At 30.2% G+C, this 22,292-nt stretch overlaps 1 protein-coding gene across 1 annotated transcript in view; it reads right to left on the reverse strand.

The window, feature by feature from the left end:
- Positions 1-22,292, reverse strand: part of LOC105153748 (uncharacterized) — a 292,829-nt gene that overhangs the window by 161,591 nt on the left and 108,946 nt on the right. The window contains exon 3 of the mRNA XM_011068775.2: positions 18,120-18,179. Within this exon, the coding sequence (XP_011067077.2) occupies positions 18,120-18,179 (60 nt within the window). The remainder of the gene's footprint in view (positions 1-18,119; positions 18,180-22,292) is intronic.

A 22,292-nucleotide genomic window follows, 5' to 3' on the forward strand; every position in this document is an offset into this window, starting at 1 on the left:
ACGCACACAAATAAGACTTTAATAATTTTACAGCATCACTCCTGTTGAATACCAATATGTCTTTGGTATTAAAGATAACTAAACGCATCTAATACAAAACATATGTACGTATATTTTCATTTCAATTTTTTTGTATTTTGCAGGAAACATAAGTTTTGCTCTTTTTTCCTCGTTCCATCTACCGTTTCCATCTACCTCCTCTTTCTGCTGTCATACTTAGTGCTTGAAAAGCGCAAACCTCATATCGTACGTCGGCAAATATTCATAAGTTAAATATCGTTTCTCCGGGAGGCAAGAATTCGTGATATAACATCGCGGTATTACTTTTGGCGCGAAAAGTTTCGCACGTATAAGTCCACGCTACTTCGTGCGCGTGAAAACGACGGCTGCTTCACTTAAGATGGCTTAAGCGAAACAATTTTGGCATTTTATCCACGTCATCTCGACGTTTGGCCGAGTTTTATCTATGCCTTCTTGGAGTATGGAACATGTTGTAAAATGATGTTATTATGGGCGAGATTCTAAGTTGCAAAAAACAAACAAAAAACCGCGGGTAAACAGAATAGAAATTTATCTTTATATATTGAAAATCATTTAAAGATTTAATCTTCAAAAAATGACTACTCACTGCGCATATATTTATATATGCAACCAAGAAAAATACATGTTTACATTTTGTTATTAAAATTTAAATCTTCTATAAAAATCTCTGAAATCTTCTAGAATCTGAAATCTTTACGCTGAATCGAACCGAATTTTTTTTTATCAAAAACGAATAAAATCAAATCAAATTTTTACACACTGACATCAGCTAAAAAAAATTAAAAGCTAAAAAAATTTATTTTTAATGTACAAGTAAAAAAATTTAAAAATTAATAATATATTGTAAATTTAAAAACATATTTTTTTGGTAATCTGTATATTGAAAATTAGTCGACAATAATGAGAGAGAGGGACTGTGGAAAATGGCCAATCTCCCTCTCATTCTCTCTCCCATTACACCACTGAATGGAAAGAGATAGAAATGACCGTCTTTCATGGTCCCTCTTTCTTACTTTTATCGATCATTTTGACACACGGATCACACAGTCCATTCTCTATGTCTTTGGTATATATCGAAACACGGCCATAGACTGCGCATTCGTATCAGAAAGATGAAAATATTTAATAGAGTCCAATGATAACTGACGCGATGAATAAGCGTACGCGCATGCACGAAGATCGATATGCACTGATACAAGATTGGTGACAGGAGATTAGTGATAGGGAGAGAGAGCAAGAGGTGATTTAAAATCAAACCACTGATGATTCGAAATTTCGAACTTATCGGTTTCGAATCTTTCAGATCCGAAAATGAATCCACTGTGATTCGATTCGATTCGAATTCGAACTAATTCTCTAATATATGTTAGAAATTATATATATATATATAAATAAAATTTCTAATTAGAGTCTTACAAATATAATTTAAATGACTCGGTTCACCTAAGTATAAATAATTTTCTAATCTATATAAATAAATAATCTATATAATGTAAATAATCTTGTACTTTTCACTTATTTAATATTTTTAGTAGAAAAAGTACTTCAAAAATATTATTCTTATTACTTTTTAAAATAAAAAAATAAAAAACATTTTAAAAATAAACAATTTAATAAATTACTTATTAATATTGAAAATGTTTATTTCAATAATTAAATATTATTAACACTTTTCATATTTTTCACTATAATATCATATTTAATAAGACATAAAGAACAATAGAATACCTTTTTTTAAAAGGAGATTTTATTAAAAACGGAAAAGTATAAGAACTTTAAATATCTTTTAATTTAAAAAAATTCTTATATAAAAATATTCAATGTTTTCCAGCAAAAAGCTAAAAACAGCACAGAAAAACAGAGCTGTATTTCATTTGATCACTTTAGAATTAATTTGATAATATTATCAATATAGCTGTATTTATATTATCAATATAACTGTTTGTTTTTACCTACTCTTTTTTATGTGTACGATGACCTCCATCTTTATCCGTTAATCATGAACAATAAATATAATCAATAAAAGTTTAAATTCAAAATAATAGAAATTTTCATGAGCTTTTGAAAATTGCAAAATTATCAACGGTTCGTCGATGCGGGAGAAAGGAGTTGATAGTCTCCCACAAATTGTAACGAAACTTCCACAAACTGGTGACAAAATGGACAAAGTTACTCGCACCTCTGAGATGAGATTGTTATCCCTTGAGATCAGATTGAGCATTTGAAATTTCTGTGAAACCATTCGTTGCCAAACTTTATATTCGCCTCCTTCATGTATCCCAGAGGTCTTCCTGTTTTAAAGTATTCAAGTTTTTCTCATATACATACTTATATACCCCCAGACAATTACTAAATCAATTCACGAGTATGCTAACATAAATGTGAAAGTTGTTCAAAATAAAAAATATATACAATACATATATATATATATACTACATAGTTAACTATATGTATATATATATGCGCGCGCTCACACACACACACACACAAAATTAAGAAATCTTAAATAATTTTTAAATTTTATCGCAATCAAATAATTGTTACATATGTTATTTTATAGAAAATAAATTTTATATATATTATACACAACACAATTATAAATGTTGACTTTATAGTTATTTTTTTATCCTTCCAATCCTTTTTGATTTTTACATATACTATTTTTATAAGTATACCGTGACTACTTAAATATTCATTAACGTACATTAGACAAATATAATATTTATCTACGGTAAATATGTTTTCATATACATACACAACCTGGCTAGTCTGGATTAATTTCTATCATAACTACTATGTACGAGACCATGGAATATCCACTGTACATCGCAGCGAACAGTTGCAAAACTTGTACGAAACGCCAGCAAAACGGGAGAAGTTACTCGTATTCTGGCATGAAATTATTTCTGAAGCTCAATGTGAACCTCCGAAAGTGCAACGGAGCAATTTTGTGTCTAGATTCACCGTCACGTCCAATGCACCGAGATAGCGAAACAAAGTGGAAACTAGCGAATAACCATATAAATCTTTTCGCCAAAATCTACTGCTTGTATTAATTTACAATCACAGTTTAATCATATTATTTTTACACATTTTAGTCAATAACATTTATCTAATAACAATATTTATCTAATAGCCTTTTTGTATAAATAATATCTATAAAATTTGCACAAAAATAAAAAATGAGAATTAGATAAAATTAAATTAGATAAAATTAAATTAGATAAAAGTAATATTAAATTGTAATCTTAAGATCTCTGTATTCATTTATCGCATCACACAAAAATATTACTGAAAATACATATTATGTTAAGCAATGTTTTAGCAAAATAGAAAGCTAAAATTTTTTTCATTGACATTTTTTCATTGAGCGGTATTGTTTTCAATCTCTTGAGTCTTGATCGTTATTGTCATTATCGTTAGTTCTCTTCATTCTGTGTAATCGATTTAAGGAACAAAGATAAAAAATTAAATTATTCTATTACAAAATTATTCTATTTTGCATATCTTTTAGTATTTAAGATATAATAAAGTATTGAAAGATATATAATAAGTTCATGGTTAGAAGAGCTTTGCTAGAATTTCTGTACTTGTCTTTGGAAGGTTCGACTAAAAGTTGAATCAAAGTGGAATTCCTTGCATACTTTACCGTAATAAAAAAAACATTGGAAAGACAATATTTTTTGTCGCAAAATAAATATTGTCATTTTTCATTTATATAAAAATGTTTCTCACTCTATCATTGTTTTTAACATGTACTATATTTTTTCTAAACTTATTCAATTTTTAACGAAGCGTAATAATTGCATAACAAACGACGAAGAAAATAGCATAAAGTATAAAGGATATGATAAAGAAAGTAAGGAACAACGGAACTCGAATTTCTTGAAATTCTCGAAATGGCACAAACTGTTGGCGGAACTTGAGTCGATTATTTTAATGCATGGAAAAACGGCACACTCGGGAAGTTAAAAGAGATAAGAGATAAACAATTGCAACAACAAAGGGTATCCTTGCCAAAAACTCTCTTGTATTTGATTATGATGTTATTACATTGTCCATCTGCTTCTTTGATTTTCGCTTAGAACAGATCAATCGAAAGGTATTATCTATAATTCGCAATCTTGCAGTTAACTATTCGTATTTCATAATGACTACCGCTAGAATCTGACGCTGATAAAACTCTATCGAAGAAAAGTTTATTAATCACTTATTAAAATAATAGTTGTTTAAATAACCTATGCGCTGCATGCAACATTCAAGAAAAACATTGAAAAAAATCTACTTTTATATGCGGTAATAACTTTTTGTGCATATAAATATATATTCGAGTTACAAAAATTTATAATATTATAAAAGAGAATATAAAAAGATATTTTTGTAAAATATTGTTTTACAAAAATCACAAGAGTATTATTTTACCAATTATAAACTTTCCAAATGGTGCAACGAAAAAGAAATTTGTAAAGCGGGATGATCGATAAAACCCTCGTAAAATAAATTATATCATTTGTTCAGCCAAAAATATGTCATACAACATAAATTATAGAGAAAAAGGAAACTTTGAAATAACGAATTGCGATTAATAAATTCCAGAATATAATTTCGTTAAAAGCCAGATAATGAACTAGCAGAAACAATTATCAAATTAGCAAAGTCGTTAACATTTCTGAATTTTTTATCTAATTAGTTCTAGATCATTCATGTATGCACATTATTGCTACTTACATTTTGAATCTAATATTCAAGGTAAATCTATGATTTATATTACGAAATGTACATATTTCATTAATTATATTAAATTGCAGGGTTGGCAAGTAACGCGTTACTTTTTACTCGTTATTTGTTACGAATAACAATTGACTTTTCTAACTCTAATGTTAGCATTACCGTCATAAAAAATTCACAATATCATTATTAAATCGTTATTATAAAATAACGATCAACAAAGAAACGACGTTACAAATAACGGCGTTTTGTAAAATAATAATAAAAATAATTTTTATTATTGCATTTTGTTAGAAAAAAAATCGATTAATTGTTTGAAATATTACGATCCCGTATAATTAGCATGTCAACAACAAATTCATATGTTAGAACGTTATTTAGTATATAAATTAATATTTTCTGTGTGTTTATTAACATATCATAATAATGTAAAATAAAATATTTTACTAGTCATAAATCAACTAATTACATCGTTTTCCTAATTTAATAATTTCATGGTGCATAAAAGTTATGCCAGCGAGGAAAAAATATAACGTATTTTCTTTAATTGAATTTGTTCTTTACGAATTGATCTATATTTGACTTATATTCTTTCGTAGTAATGATGAAACAAGAAGAATCGTGATCGAGCTAGGAGTATGAAGAAACATGACGGGAAAGAGAAATAACGAAAGAAAAGAACTAAAAAGAAAGAATTTTTCTAGGTACTGAGAGCAAATCGAATTCGCTTTTGATTCAAAACTTTTCGTTCTAACTATCGATGACTCTTTACACTTTGATTACGTTTCTGCGGTACGTAATAAAATTACAAACAAAACAACTTCGTGAATATATGATCTTCCTAGAAAAAAGTTAAATATCACACTCTCAAATATTACAGGTAGATAGTGTGCATGAAAAATATTTTATGAAAAAATTATTTAGTTTCAAGATAAAAAACAATTGAAGACATAATAAAGAGATTTTTAGCTACAAAAAAGAGAATTTTGTGAAAAAGATCGAGTAAGAATTAACCTTTAATTGGTTGCCCAAGAAAAATGGAGCTCCGAAACGTGCTCAATAGAAAATGGCTTGTTTCCTTTTCTCTTAACTCTTAACTCTAATGATAAAAGTTAGATATATGTGATGTAAAAAGTAATCTCTCATATATTATTTTTTTTTAAAAACATAAGCAAACGTTCCGCAAGTCGTAATTATGTTCAAATAATTAATAAATCCAATTGATTTAGTATCTTTGATTCAAACAAAATCAAGTTTATTTTTTAATTGTTAATCTTCTTCAAGAAGACGAGACGAAAAGCGAGGAGGCAAAAGTAGACGCAAAAGATTCTTCTCGACGTTGGGGAACACGCAGAAATACATGGAGAGTTCTTCTTCTGTTTCGAAAGTTCTACTTGCCGTTCAACCATCGACGCTTGTACCACACGCCTTCATACCTTGTAGTTTGAGGGATATTGGTTTTCAATTTGCATTCTCCCAATAGTCGGTCATGCATCATTCCGAAGTTGCAAACCACCACGAAACCACGAAGCAGATCCTCCCACTTGGTGCCATACCGGCGCGAGTTTAGAATAAAAAAAATGGAACGATAACGCCTGCAAAAACAAAGTCTTGACTGTCAAGAGTAAAGCACGACGAAGCGGATGACGAACTCACTGCACCATACCGTGCTTCGGAAAACCAGTCGATAAATATTTGATGGCGTCTGAAAGCAAGTTAATCTTGTAGACGTGCGGGCGTACATTTGGATGAGTACTCATAGGTATCGTGTTTAAACTCGATCGATCACCTAGAGCACACGTGTCCAAGAATAGACAAAGAACTAGTAGACCAAAAGAACAGTCGCAAATTTGTTTTATTCATGTAACTATAAAACATTTCTATATATATATATATATATATATATAATATTATATAAGACATACTAAATATATACTATATCCTCTGTCATAAGACGTATTGTGTTTGCTTTTATGAATTATGAAACAATTGTCATTGTAAAATTGGAGTTGTTAGAAAAATCTTATAAATTAAGCGTATAAACAGGCAATAATGAAAATGATAAAGAAATCTTTAATTTCACCTTGCATAAAAAATTTTTTTCCGATTTTCCACTGTATATAAAATATTAATATTGTATAATAACATTTGATGAACTATAATTTTTATGAAATAAATCTAATCTTTTTTGTGTCTTTACAAAACGGTCTTAGAAAATATAAGAGTATCGGGTACACCTTTCGAAGATCAATGGAGTTTAGTCACTTTGCTCCGGGTAAAGTTAATAATGAAGTGAAACTGAGATGCCTCTTCGATCTTGGTTCTTGCAATGAAACTTTGACTTCGAATTCTCAGCGAAAGTTTTGTGCTATTGTTTCAGAAGCGAAAGACATACAAGAAATTTTCACGGTAATGATTCATAATAACCGACATATGTATCAGATTCAGTTAAATGATATAATAAACGTGCAATTAAAAGTACAAATATCTATAAAAGTAATGATACAATAGATCAACTGTATATTAATAATCAGCATGCTTAGAATACTATAATGAGAATCTGCAAAAAAATTCAATAATAAAAAGAGTTTCTGATAGATTATTCTATTATATAAATATAGTCCATTTTTCAATCTTATGAAATTCCTGATATATTTTTAATTTAAGACTATTTTGTTCTCGTTTCGTTATTGATAATAAAAAAAGCGATCGTGTATCAATGTTTAATGGCAAAAATGCTGTAAAATTATAACTAAAAATGTCATAGTTTTTAACTCAATGTAAAATCAATAAGAAATAGTATTAGTTAAAGGGTATCGTTCGCTGAAGTGCATTCCGGCAACCATTTAACGATAGTTAGCAAGCGCTCATCGAATCGGTCTTTATTTATCGGCCCAACGGAAAACCGTTTCGTACCGCGACACGTTGAAAAGCTTTGGAAGGTGGAAGCACGTTTGAGAGGAAATTAGATCGGGCAATTTCCGTGTCCACCAGCAGCATGGGCAGTTGACGATGGATGAAACAGGACGTCGAGAAAAGAGATAGATGCGCAATGTGTAACTACCCATGGTGTATTTATTTGAACAGTTTTACGGAATTAGACCATTTAAAAGAATTTAATTAGATGATGTTTAACTAGTGACATGGACTGAGAAAAAAAACAGAAAGAAAAAAAGAGAGAGAGAAAATGAAAAGAAAGAGAAAAAGAAGAGCAACATTTCTAGCTTGATTTTTGAGATTTCATTAAACGCTTTGAGTTTGCATACGTAATCCCTTCAAGCAATATTTAACTCTAACTTATTCTTTTCCAAATATTTAAACAAAATTTTTTTAAATAATGGATCACGTCAGTAAGATTAAATTCTTTTACGTTACCGATACAAATTTTAGTAAAAAAAAAAAACGTTTATAGAAAGATAAATGATATATAATAAAATCACGTAACTTTTTCTACATTATTACAATCATAATGTCTTGAACATGGTGTACGATATCTTATCATCTCTCTTTCCTCGTAATCAAGCTTTTGAAAATCGTCGAGTCGATGATTTAGCGAGCGTCGTGCGTAAGCTGTAACACCTGACCATACGCGCATTCCAGACATGAGTAATTAATCTAAGCTCATCAGGCGAATGGCTACCGGTATCACTACCATCGTATCGCCGCGGGGTTAGCAGCAGCGGCAGCAGCAGCGGCAGCAGCAGCGGCAGTGGCGACGGCAATGGCGATGGCGATGGCGACGGTGGTGGTGGTGACAAATTACCTGGACGCGCGTGGCACCCCGCGTTTGAATCGCGGATGCAGTTGATACGGGCTGCTCGGCACGCTTGGCAGATACACAGTTAGCGTACCATTGCGTTCTCTACGGTTTGGTGTGTACCATTCGTGTTCTCTACGGCCCAACGACGAACTCGCGAACGGAACTTCCGTCCGTTCGCGTATCACGTGTGAATAAAACGAATCGTACGGATGTTCGTTTCCGCAAATGTGATTTTGGCGACTCTGCCGATGGTCAAGCGATTCGAATACCGCGAATAGATTTGGTAAATGAGATTGGCTTATTTTTATTCGTACAGGAAACTCTTTCAAATCCAAATCTTGACTTGCGAAGAATAATTCTGAATAATTCTATTTTTTAAATACTAATTTAAAAGCAAGATAAAGTATCAGAAGAAAGTCGCCGATGTAAGCCTTTTGAAGAGATACTCATTTACTTCTCTTGCAAACTAAATATTTAATTAACATTAATAAACTTTATTAAATGTATTCAATTAATAAATTTTAAATGTATGGCATAAATGCTACTTTTTCTTAAAATCTTTGCATTTATGTAAATATTTGAAAATGTCTTGTATAATGTTTACAAATGTGCCCTCTTTTGAAACTAACTATCAGTTTTTAATTTTCGACTTAGTAAAAATTAAATAATTTGTAGTTTCCTAAAATAATATTTATATTTTTCTATTTAATTTCTTTATAAAATTTTATTTAAAAATAAAAGTGCTTCTGAATTTATAGGAAAAACCTTCAAAAAAACTGTCGCGTTACACGTTTCTTACAAAACAGTATAAAGCGAAGCATAAAGTATGCAGATAAATCAACAAAGAATGTTTTACGTCAAAATGAAAAAATTTTAAAAATTTTTATATACATTAAGTTGTAGAAATAAAATAGTATGACAATATTAGTAACCTTCCTGTATGTAATATTAGTAACCGTCCTATAGTTTTGCACAATAATGGACGAAAAACTCTAGTTGTTTTTAACAAATTACATTTTCTTAAACAAGATTTGCACAAAAAAATAATAAAAAATTATTGGTTTGTCTGTTTGTCACAATAAATGTAGATAATTATAGAATTAATAAAAGTTACAAAATTATAAAATCTAGAAGAGATAAGAGTCATTTTTAAATTTATGATCATTGGAACAAGCCATTTTTCATCCATTTAGAGTTATCGGATTTATTGAACAAATATCGAATCTTTCCTACATTCATATCCTACATAAAGAGCAAATGAGAGAATTATTCTCATAAACTTCTATTTATAATATATATTTTTAGTATTTTATAATTATCGAACTACGAATGGAGTTCTTTTATTTCTGTCTTTAACAAAATATCAAATAAAAATTATTTGATCTTAAGATAGATATGAGATGTAAACTCTCTTCTAAAATTTAATATGCTAATATATTTCAAAATTCATATGTGTTCTATAAATGAATCTCTTAAATAATGAAATCTAATATTTAAATTATTATTCGATAATTAATAGTTTGTAAAAAATTGTGATTTTATAATCTAATAAACAATTTGCCAAAGCAAGTAATATTAATTAATTGTTTATCATAACTATTCCTAATGTTTTCTTAAAACAAAAATTTAATACGTTTCTTTCGCTTATTTTAAGTGAGGTAAATATACAGCATAAATACATAAATTTTGAATGTTATTACTGAATAATTAGTGAATGAAGTAAGCTGCAAAGTATTTTATATGTGTAAAAATATGTGTGGCATAAAGGTGTATCACTGGAATAATTACTTGCGCACTTGTGTAGCACAATTTTTTTTACTATGTCAACTGCTTGGCATATTAGATGAACTAAATGTTGAAATGATGATATCTTCGTACGTGATGATTTATCAATTTATTACCAATTTATTATTTTAAAATAATATAAATAAACGAAATTGCACATATGTAGTTTTTTTTAATTGTTCAGAACAATCGTAAAATAAAATTTTATCGAGCTTGAGATAAATGTCAAAGATCAAGACCGGAAGAGATTAGAAGTATCTTCGATCCGATTGAATTCTTGGAAGAATAGGATCAGAAAGTGGAAGACTCGCTCTTCGTATGAAAAGACGGAGATGATACTTGTAACGCCTTTTATACGTCCTCGATACAGCCAAAAGTTTCTATGGCTGTGCAAAAAGCGTACAGCTTGAAACGATTTAAGAGATGACTAACGCCCAAGACCAGTACAACAAGCTCTGCAACAAGAAAGAATAGCTAGCAGAGAGAATTCGCTTCGAACTTCAAGCTTTAACTCGAAGCGATTAACTTACAAAATCAATTGAAAAAAAAAAAAACTACATCGTGCAGAAAACTGCCCTGCATATCGTCACGTGTGTTACGGTCACATAGAATACAGTCACATTGGTGGTGACCAGCCACAGCGTGTCGTCTGTATCTTTTAACGATGCACTAAAATTGACTAAAAGCTCTAACAGATCGTTACAACAACGATATCGAGCGCAGCACATTCGTGGCTGGGGTTAAACTCTACCGATCGTTGCGTCGGCATTTCGTCGCGTTAAATGCGCGACCAGTCAGCTCATGCGACTAACGATAACCTTTCGACGACGACTGTGTTCTGGTCGAGCGCTTCCGGTCCGTATAAATGTGTCATATGTCTACGCAACACACACGTTCGCAGCTAGCAAACGCTCCAGTGAGCAACGTATGACACCGCTCTCTCCGTCAAGCTCGATTTATCACTCACTCATACCACCCTCGAGTCCCGCTGTTGCTACGACCAGACTGGTTATTCGTAATTACTCGCGTGATGGGGAAGCTCGTTTCTCAAAGCGGATGGATAGACTAACGGAGAAGTTATATCGTTGTTGGAATCTATCTTTCCCATGGGACGATGCTATGTGCTGACATTACGAATTCTTCATAGATAAATACCGTTTTAGTTCGTAAGAAAAGCAAGGAAGGATTACATATATCGTAAAAGTTTTGCGAATTAATTTTCTCGAAAATTTGTTTGACGGAAATTAAAATATTTTAAAATTTATTAATATTGATGATAACAAAGATGTAAGATGATAAGTATGATAATGATATTATTTATTGAAAACAAAGCGTTTCGTCAAATTAGAGAGAATAAAACGAAAGACGCTCAAAAGTACTAAAAAGTAGTGAAGTAACAATTTTTATATAAGATAAACAAAAATAATTAATTCACAAAAAATACGAAATTCTAAAATCCAATAATAATGAAATAATTTAAAATCAAACGTAAATTAAGGCATTAAATCTTAAATTGAATAGTTTTTTAACAGATAAATTTTTCATTCATATTCTCCTTAAGCCATTCGTATGTAAAAATTTGTTGAAATTGTGGTATTTTGAATAAATGATCTTTTTTATGTACGTATTTGAAAAATATTGAGTTAGGAATTAAATTATATATAGATATATAGTTTTTGAACTTTCCATAAAATTCTGTGAGCTGTAACGGTTAATTGAGAGATCACAGTAATTAGAATTAGAAGAAATATAATCGGACTTGAGCTTGACTCATGGTGAGATTCATCAAGAGCCTTGCAAATGAGTATCGCAATGACGAGGCTGTAGGTAATCGTCCGTTAAATGATCGCGCTCGCCATGCACGCATGAAAGGCTTGCAAGCACGTGTAATATAATTTGCTCGGATTTGCTTGGAAATACAGTTTCATCGATCTTTTTCTTCTATCATTTTTTTTTCTTTATCCCGCTATCATGTCACTCTTGGATATACAACATAATTTGTCGATCAATACTCTGACAATCGAGAAACATGCTCGAGTCATGCCGAGCCGAGGCATCGGGCTACCTTCTGATAATAACTAAAACTTTCCTGTCAGCTATGTATACGCCATGCGACACTACGAAGCGCACGTTATTAGTGTCGTGCACAATATGCGCACAGAGAACAGACATCCCTCTTTGCCCCTTTCTCATCCAATTCCGGTCAGTCGCCCCGCGCTACAGTCTACACGCAACATCGCGCTATGGACCTCTCTCCGGTTCTCTATCGGCGGTACAATATGTGCGGCGCATTGTAATCTATGAGCCAGCTAGCGCCTAGGTCGCCGCCGGCAATGATGATATCAAACGCAGTGATTGACGCTCCATACCCACGATCTCGTTTCTCGTAGCCAAACCGGTCGGCGCAACCATCGTCATCGGGCCACCATGATCATACGCTTGCAGTCGCATCGTGCGTGTAACAACGTAGAGAAGCTGAATTATCCGGCGTATGTTTGTGCGATTAAGTTCGAACGACCTTCCGGTCTCTCGTTCGCACAAGCGTGAAATGAATCCAAAACAAGAATTTGGCGCTGATCCGATGGTATGAGTGTGTTAAGAGAAATATCGATTGTACTGTCTGATAGCCAGTCAAAAACTGATCGCGGTCGTACGTTCATATATTTTATATTGTGTTATTTTCTAACATTCTCATGATTCTGGGTCAACACACAATCGATTATGAGGATTGTACGTTTCTGCCGTTAAAAGGCAAGGTAATTCAATGTTTTAACGAGCAACCTATATCTCAAATATGCCCGAAGATAAGACATAATCGATTTTCTTTAAATGCGCAAAAAATGCATGTTTACAATATTTTTTATTTTTAAAAATACATATGCCCCTCGATTTGGTTAAAAAAAAATATCTTCTCAGGATAAAAAAAATATATATGCACGTAAAAATCAAAAATGATGACAAATTTTTGCGCAATGATTTAATCGTGCAAAAAAAAAACAACGTGTGCATTTCTTTCACGGCAGTCAAGATTAAATAAAAATCGATGAGGCACACAAAAGCCAACGAGACTGCGCCGCTTTCGACATCCCGCGAATTTATATCGCTAGCGCGAAAATTTACAGGCACACGACTATTCCAGCAAGCTGCATATTTTTTCACCCAATCTGGCCATTGTCCGCGCGTGATAACACCAAGAACATATCGATGCATCGATCTTTCATTCATCCGTTTATTACGTGATAAAAGCATGAAATATACAGTGCATGAAAAAAAGTTCTTGGTTTCTATTTTTTATTTTGATACTTCTATGCTATTTTATAAAGACATTTTAATTTTATCTAATATGTAGTATCATTAATCATTAGCGTTTGCTAATCGTGATCATCATTACTAATCATTCTAGTACAATGTTATTTTCAACATTTCCGTCACTTTATCCTTTTTAGTCGGCTGGTAAGCGGACGTAGAAGCATTCCATTCATAGGAGATCTTTAGGAAACTCGTTACTTTATGTCAGCTTATCCGATTTCTACGCTTAAGATCATAAAGGCTCTTAACATTATGGGATCGTACTATTGTTGTCGTTCGCGTATGCCATTCGACGATGTAACCCGCTGCTACGCCACGTAGGGATATTTTTCGTTAATGGCGTTAAAGGCTCACTTTATCATTCCCAACGTTTACCATTCTAATTCCAGAGCATACCAAGTCGTTATCAGACGGAAGAGATAAAGATAACTTGGCCAGTCGCGCGGTTGCAGGAATAGACGTATCCCGGTAGACAATAGCGTCTTTTATGATCCATTTACACGATCGGAATCTTCGTTTAGAATGCCTTGAACTTTCTAGCATTGTCCAGTTCTATATTTTCCTCTAATTTATGATTGTCGGGCGTTAAAATAATGCAAATTTGAAGATGAACTCATCCTGAATCATTTAACTATTTAAATATACGAGAAATTGCTACCGCAAAAAATTCATTTGTGTAAAGAATTTATTATTAATTGTCACGATATTTTTTAATATCATGAATATCAATATAATGGAATAATATTAGGTGTTGGAATTAATTCGTAGCGTTTTTTAATGAAAGAATGTTATTTATTTCACATGAGCATTAAAAAATACATTAATGAAAGTACTTTCCATCACTTGTAAAACGCTACGAATTAATTCCAACACCTAATAATATGTAATAAACGTTGCAATTTCTTAATACTTTATATATTATTGACTTAAGGATTTATGTAATAAGTTTAATAAATTGTATTTTTAATATCTATAAAATTACAAAATGTGAAAAGTATAATAATTGTAAAGTAACAATTTGTTTCATAAATTTGATATATTATAATATAGTAGAATAACTAAATTGACAAAGATATACTTGCTTTAAATCATCTATGCTTTATAGCACTTACTAAAAAGACTTTCTAACGTTCTAAAGTTCTAAATTGCTCCGTCTATAAGCCCATACTGCGTAATTACATGGATATCAAAGTGCCGCTGAAAGTACTAATAACTACCTACAGTCAAACAAGACTAATTGACTTTGTGGGAGTTTATTCTCGTCAAAGAGTTTGACGAATTCGTTAAATTAATGTAAAAAATCACGAGAAACATATGGAAGATGGTATAAAGTATTGTACAAGTATAATATAAAGGAAATGAAGAAAGTACATTCCTACTCTCTCTCTCTTTCATCTTTCTAATATGTTATTAGATGTCTATACCTTTTTTAGTTGTAAATATACAATTCAGACATTTACCAAACTAAAAATATTTAATATTAGCGATATTTACGATCAAGATGTAACACTTTATCAGAAGTTCAAAAAAGAATTGATATTTTATCTTTTATAGAAGGCGAAACTAATCGTTCAAACATCATTACAATTACAAAACTTGTGTATATATATTTTCTGCTTCTCTATCGTACATGAATCTGATATCGAAGTAAGAAAGACATTTATATTCATGATCAAACAAGCGCTGGTACTTCTTTTCTGCCATCAGTAATATTTACCGCCAGTAAACATGACAGAAATCTTTCATTCAATTCCTTGCCTTACTCGGCACACGTTTTATTCTTCTTTTCATCCCTTCTCGCCGTTCTTCTCTCGTTCTACTCTCCTCGTTCTTATTTTCATCTAACATCACGCGACAATCTCGTTCATGCCTATACCTGCAAGGATAAAAGAACCCTCGCGACTGACGCGATTTTCGCGACATGAGAGACCCTAGTGCAACCGCGAGTGAAAAGCGCTTTGAACAGCGCACGATGAATCGTCGACAACGAAAATTCGCTGCATGGGTCGCAAAAGAGAAAATTGCAATCACATGAGAATAAAGTGTTAGTGACTTGAAATGGTCCAACATGGCATCCTATAGATCAATTAGATTGAACGATTAATCGGGTGAGAGATAGAGAGTGAGAGAGAGAGAGAGAGAGAAAGTTTATTTCAAATTCTGAGTTAAACATCTTCCTTATTTTTGCTAATGTGAGATTCATATCTAATTTGAAGTATTTTGACTTTTATTATATTTTATCATAATATAATTTTCTACATTCAAAAACACACATGACGAATGAAATATCGATTCGTATTGCTTAAGTCATTCGCAAGTGTACTGAAAATTACATGGGTTCCATAACTTATGGTAGATTTATACCTAATTTCGCTGTATACACACATGTGTGTGTGTATGTCGAACCACTACCACCGAATTTAATTGGCATGCACATTAATACAGGTACATTAACAGAAGCTGCGATTAATTACCCGTCCGTGACGTGCAACGCAGTCCAAAGTATTCCCTGTACGCTAATAAATTGAGTTCACACGTGGTAACACGAGGGACGCACAATTAAATAACGAGCAAAAATACAGCGGCATTACTTTTTCAAACGTATCATGCGTAAATCGCACGTTTCTTTTTTTTCATTGGAAATTTTTCCGCACTACGTGACACCGCTCGGTTGCGTTAACTAAATTCCAAATTAGTTGGCAGTTTCGTATTAATCGTGGTGTGCCGCGTGCGCTCGTCTGACCACTGACGTGCTTGCTCTTCCATCACGTCGAACATATCGTAATGGTGTATCACTGTGTCGTGGATGTAATCACAGTATGTGAACATGTAAATCCAAAACGATTTGCTACATCAGTAGCAAGATGTGCACAGTGAGAGAATTGGCGCGCAACAATTTTTTTACGAATCTACTTTTTATAATATTGTACATCATACGCCATGTAATCTCCAAATGCCCCGAGATATATTCATGCCTTTAATGCTGTAATTGAATATCTCGGATGATTTCCATCCAATGAAGCTCACGAAATGTTCGTAGCTTGTTTCAAAGAAATATGGCATGTCGTACTAGAATATGTTTAATGGTGCGATTAATATGTACTTCACAATGAAGCGATGGATATATATAATAATTTTCAGCGTAATAGAATAGAAATTAGAAGGCGGTCTTAATGTCTTAATTAATACTTTGATTTAAGTAGTGCATTTTTATTTCTGTCGTTTAGGAATTGTGATTTATAATTGAAAATTGCTATTGTAGACCGTTACCTTTTCGTTTTTAATCTTAAACATTTTTACACAGAAAAGAACATAGCATATACGCTTTAAAAAGATTTTTATGATAAAATTTATATGTTATTAAAGTTACATATATATATATATGATATTAACAACAGATATTTCGAATACGTTTGGAAAATCAAACAATCAGAGAAAATAAAGTCACTAAGATTAACATTTAGTGAAACAAACCTAATTAATCTAATAAATAACATAGTATTAAGTATAACCAGTATATCCGAGAATTAGTAGTATCTCGCTATATCTGATAATTACTGTATTTGAATATTACTGTCCAAAGTGGACTTACATAATTACCATGCGAGATGTAATAATATACATATACACAAATTATTACTCATTTATTATAATTATATTAATCATTTATTATAATCATATTATCATCTTTATGAACATTTATTACGCACACTATAACGTAGTAGATTCGATATGCAGAACGTTTGTTATAAATGATATTATATATTATATAGAAATGACAGAAATATTTAGTCTCTTCTTCAAAAAATTTATTCTTTCATGAAATACTCCCATTGTTCCATCAAATAAATAATTCATTTTTAAACGATGACAAACATTCAAATTTGGTTATATTAAAATTAATTTAATAAAATATCAATTTGAAATTTGTCAATAAATTTATAGATAAAAGAGGTAGCAATAATTCTAGAATACTATTATTGCTAGAATACTATTAATTATTATTATGACAATGAATTTTAAATGTTCAACTTGCATATTTTAATAGAGGCATATTATAGTTGCGCAAGCGCTTATTATATTATACAAATACATGATTCCTCGATCATGAGAAATGCCACATAAGCGAAGCGACTAAAAAAAGGAAAATTTGCTAGGTTTAATTGTTAGAACCTCGTGGAGAGAGATCCACTGGATAAGGTAGACCACTTAGTAGCGCTGTTACTTTTAATTAGAGCAGCCACTCTATTCGGAACGATTAGCGGAACAGAGCCAGAGACTTAACAGCAATTTTTCCTCATTACTGCCAAAAAGATGATTCCCCAGGATGATACAGAGTAAAAAAATGAAAATCTCTTTTATTGGGATTCTTTTTAAATGACGTCTGATATAGAAACAATCCTCGTTATCGTTATTTAAATCGTTTCCTCTTAAAATAATAGTTATTATACAACCATTAAAATAACAAAGAAAAATATTTGGAAGTAACACTCACCTTTCGGCTGTTCCCATCTTTAGGGTTCAAGTCCGAGGCTACTGTTCCAAAAATGGTTGGCTGAAAAAGGAATTCATAATGTTTGTTAATCCTTTAATTTCATAATAAGATATTTAAAGAAAAATGTATGAATAGTACAGATGTTTATAACAACTAAAATATTCATGTGATTACTAACAATATTTTAGAAAATTAAAAAAGAATTAATATTAGAAAAATAATTGCTAGAAATATATTCGTAATAATGTATGAGCTATTAATATAGTAATTAATAAAAAAATGTATAAAATTCAATTAATATACGTTTATGCAAAATCAAATCAGATAGTTATAATTAAATTTTAACTGATAAAATAGTTGTAACATAATAACAAAAATTAGTTAATACTGGCAAACGCAATTACATGATTAACATTGCATAAATTATCAAAAATCATTGATCTAGATTAAATTGTGTTTTTATTTTATAATACTTTTACTTTAATAATTACAAATAATATCTAAATAATTTCAGTTTTGTGCAAATCTTTATTTTCAGATTTTTTTAATGAGCATGCAAATGTCAGTTGATAATTAATACGATAGTCAACTAATTATGTCCACACAACTATTTTTAATTTCTCATTAATAGCTTACCAAATAATCTTTTAAAAATTTATAAATTTATGATTTTTATTTTATTCAATTTTTATATGTAATCGTAATAAATTAGATTAAGAATCTTGTAACTATTGTAGTTGGATAAGACGTAGCTAACGAATAACTATCTGATACTGACGGTAAATATTGCAATTTGCATGAAATTGTCAGGAATGCGATCACATAAAACTGCAAATTACAAAATATTACCGTAAAATCACGACATCTCATAAATTCAGAGATGATGTCTCATTTAATAGTTACAGACTGGCCATTAACTGGCTTCAACCGATACATTGTAGCATCTAAACAGAATAAATAAAAAACGCAATACAATATATAATTAACTCATAAGACAAAGCGTAGATAATTGGACAAAAATATTAAATCTTGGTATTTTTTAAAATGTCATCCGATGTACCTAAATGATATTGTAAGGAATATCGAAGAATTTTTTTATAACAAACTGTATTAATAATAATTTAATTTGTTCAAAAATTTACTCAACAAAAATGGCGCAATTTTAAATTTCAGGATTTTTAAGAGTAGGACTTATCCTTATTCATATTGTATCAAATATAAGTTATAAATCAATGAAATATTTCTTTCTTTAAAGTTTTTTTTACATCAAGTAGAGAATTGGTATCATAATTTTCAATGCAATTTCTATAGTTGCTACACAAATTTTTGAATAATTGATTAAACCACGTATAAAACATTGCGTGTCCCTTATTTTAGTTTAAACTACAAAATATTAAAATCAAAGAAGAACACTTCTCTGTCTTTCCTTGTAAGTGTAACTTGTATAAGATAGATTTTGAATTTAGATAGATTTTGATGCCATCTGCCGATTTTATAAAATACTAAAATTAAGAAAATTAAGAAATAACTTTTTTATTTCTCCGAAGGAAAAAAACTTAACTTAAACTTAATTTCTTCTCCATTAATTTCCTATTCGTATTTTTATTATTTCTTGTAAATGAAATACAATAGTCATTTCAATGTAATTTTACTAAATCGAATCTAAATTCAAATCTGAATCTAAATTCAAAACTATCCATGTTTTTAAAGCAGAAAATTTTTATTTTTAAACAGAATTTGTGTCTTCAAAGTAAAGAATATAGTATACGCAGGTAATCAAGCTGTAAATTAAATTATATTTTAAATTATTTTTTGAAATGGATATTTAATCCTTATGGATGTAGAAAAGTGTTTATTAAAAGAGAATTATTGTATCATTTCTTTCTTTATGTTACTTCTAATTTTGTTTTTTTTTTTTTTTCTTTAGAGTACAGCAGAAATAGTGCACAATATTTCCCTTTATCAGTATATCTATAATATATATCTATAAATATATAGGTACACATATGGATATCGGGTTTATACATATAAAATAATATAATATAAAATTAAGATTAAGTTAAATAAGAAAATAATTTGTACTTTTAAAGAGAATTTGTTTTAAAACAGATAATTCATATTTTTAAAGCAGAAAAATTGTATTTTTGAACAGAATTTGTGTTCTCAAAGTAAAGAATATAGTACATGCAGGCAATCAAGCTGCAAATTAGATTATATTTTACATTATTTTTTTAAATAAAAATACTTAATTCATATGGATGTATAAAAGTGTTTTCAGAGAGAATCATGTACCACTTTTTTTATGTTACTTCTGATTTTTTTTTTCTTGAGGGTACAGCAGAAATAGTTATATATATTTCCCTTTATCATATAATCTATAAATATATAGGTATACATATGGATATCGAGTTTACACATACATGAAGAAACTTAGAGCTTCACTTCGTATGAGCGATTTAATTTCGTTGCAACGGGCGATGCATTAAAACTTGAAGAGAATGTCCACTAGTACCGTCGGTCGGGTGTAAAAACTGGCTTTATTTATCAAAGCTGTCGTCACGTTGACAGTTTTCATTAAGCCTCATAAAATATTGACTGTAGCTCGGCTGATCTGAAATTAAGCGAGTGGATCGAGTAACAGTCGACGGTTTTGTTGCCAATACAGTTCAACGGTAAAATTTGTAAATGATAATCGTGTAAAATATGTGGCGCGTTAAATGCGTAAATTGTCTAATGGAATCGGATGTAATAATTTGCCAAAATTAACGTTGCGAAATGATTCGACCACGAACGACCAAATAATCGTGACATGTATGATATAATTTTCAGGAAATTAATATTGTTTCGACGATTGTTTTAGCATATTAAAACTATAATAATGCTACTATATATATCAAATACAAAAAGAATAACTGAAATTTGTATTCAATATACAAATGTATATATTGTATATTATATAATATTATCAAGTATGTAATATCACAAATTAAATAAACAATAAGAATCTTACTGGACCGTACATTTGAAAATTCAACAATAAAAAATAGAATGACCATAACAGTCAAAGCTAGATCTTTAATGCTTAAATAATTCAATCTGAATTGTTATATGTACATGTATATATATCATATTTGTAGTCATTTGACTACAAATTACAAGTCTACGCGTCGAATTGATTTTTCGGACTTATAAACGCAATTAAACTACTGCAGTAATATCATGAATTAAATTGACAAGCAATTTGAATAATTTGATGCTCAATCAGGCATTCTACAATAGAAAGACATTAATATGTTGAAAAACTGTAAATAAATTTACTATAAACAAATTAAATAAACAAGCAATTTAATAATACTGATATTAATGAAGCATCAAGATCCGCTTTGAACAAATAGGCCTTTACTTTTTCGTTTATTTGTATTAATTGATTGATTTTCCACTTATTACTTTTTAAGAAAATTAAATAAAATAATTTTGCATAAAATGTTTTATGAAATCTTATATATTTAAAATTTCAGATTGTTTCATAAAATATGAATAGAAATTTATCTACGCGTGACTGTATACTGATCCATTATACGTTAATCTTTCGTTTAACTATATTACTAAAAGTCTATCCTCTACGTGTTTTTAATTTATTTAGGCTCAATGAGTGTCATTACAATGAAATCCAATTTAAATTTACAGTCTCCTGCATCGCGGAGATAGAAAGTTTGCTTCCGCAAAATCGAGTGTCACCGACAGCAGCAGCAGAAACTTCCAATATCTCACTAAAAAATCGAGGCAGCAAAATTACTTGGCTATCCTCACGCGCAAGGAGCTTTTCCTTCGACGGTACTAAATAATCAAACAAAAACTGTGACAGCTTATTCTCGAAACTAAATTTATTTCATAAAAATAATCTAAGAAAGATTTTTATTGTTTCTATTTGCCTTATACTTACATAATAATTTATATGGGATTGTGTAATTATAATAAAATGTAACTTACAATTAGACATGTAAAATTGAGGATAAAATTTTTATTTTAATATCATTTCGTTTAAATTTTTTAAAAATTATACATTTTTATATTCATAATTCAAATGTTATTTCAAGAATAATAGTATGCGTATATTTAATCATATATTATTTTTTTATTATTATAACATTATTCTTCTAATAAATTAATAAT

This window comes from Acromyrmex echinatior, chromosome 3 (genome assembly GCF_024713525.1).
Source record: "Acromyrmex echinatior isolate Ae372 chromosome 3, ASM2471352v2, whole genome shotgun sequence".
In the NCBI taxonomy this organism is placed as follows: Eukaryota; Metazoa; Arthropoda; class Insecta; order Hymenoptera; family Formicidae; genus Acromyrmex; species Acromyrmex echinatior.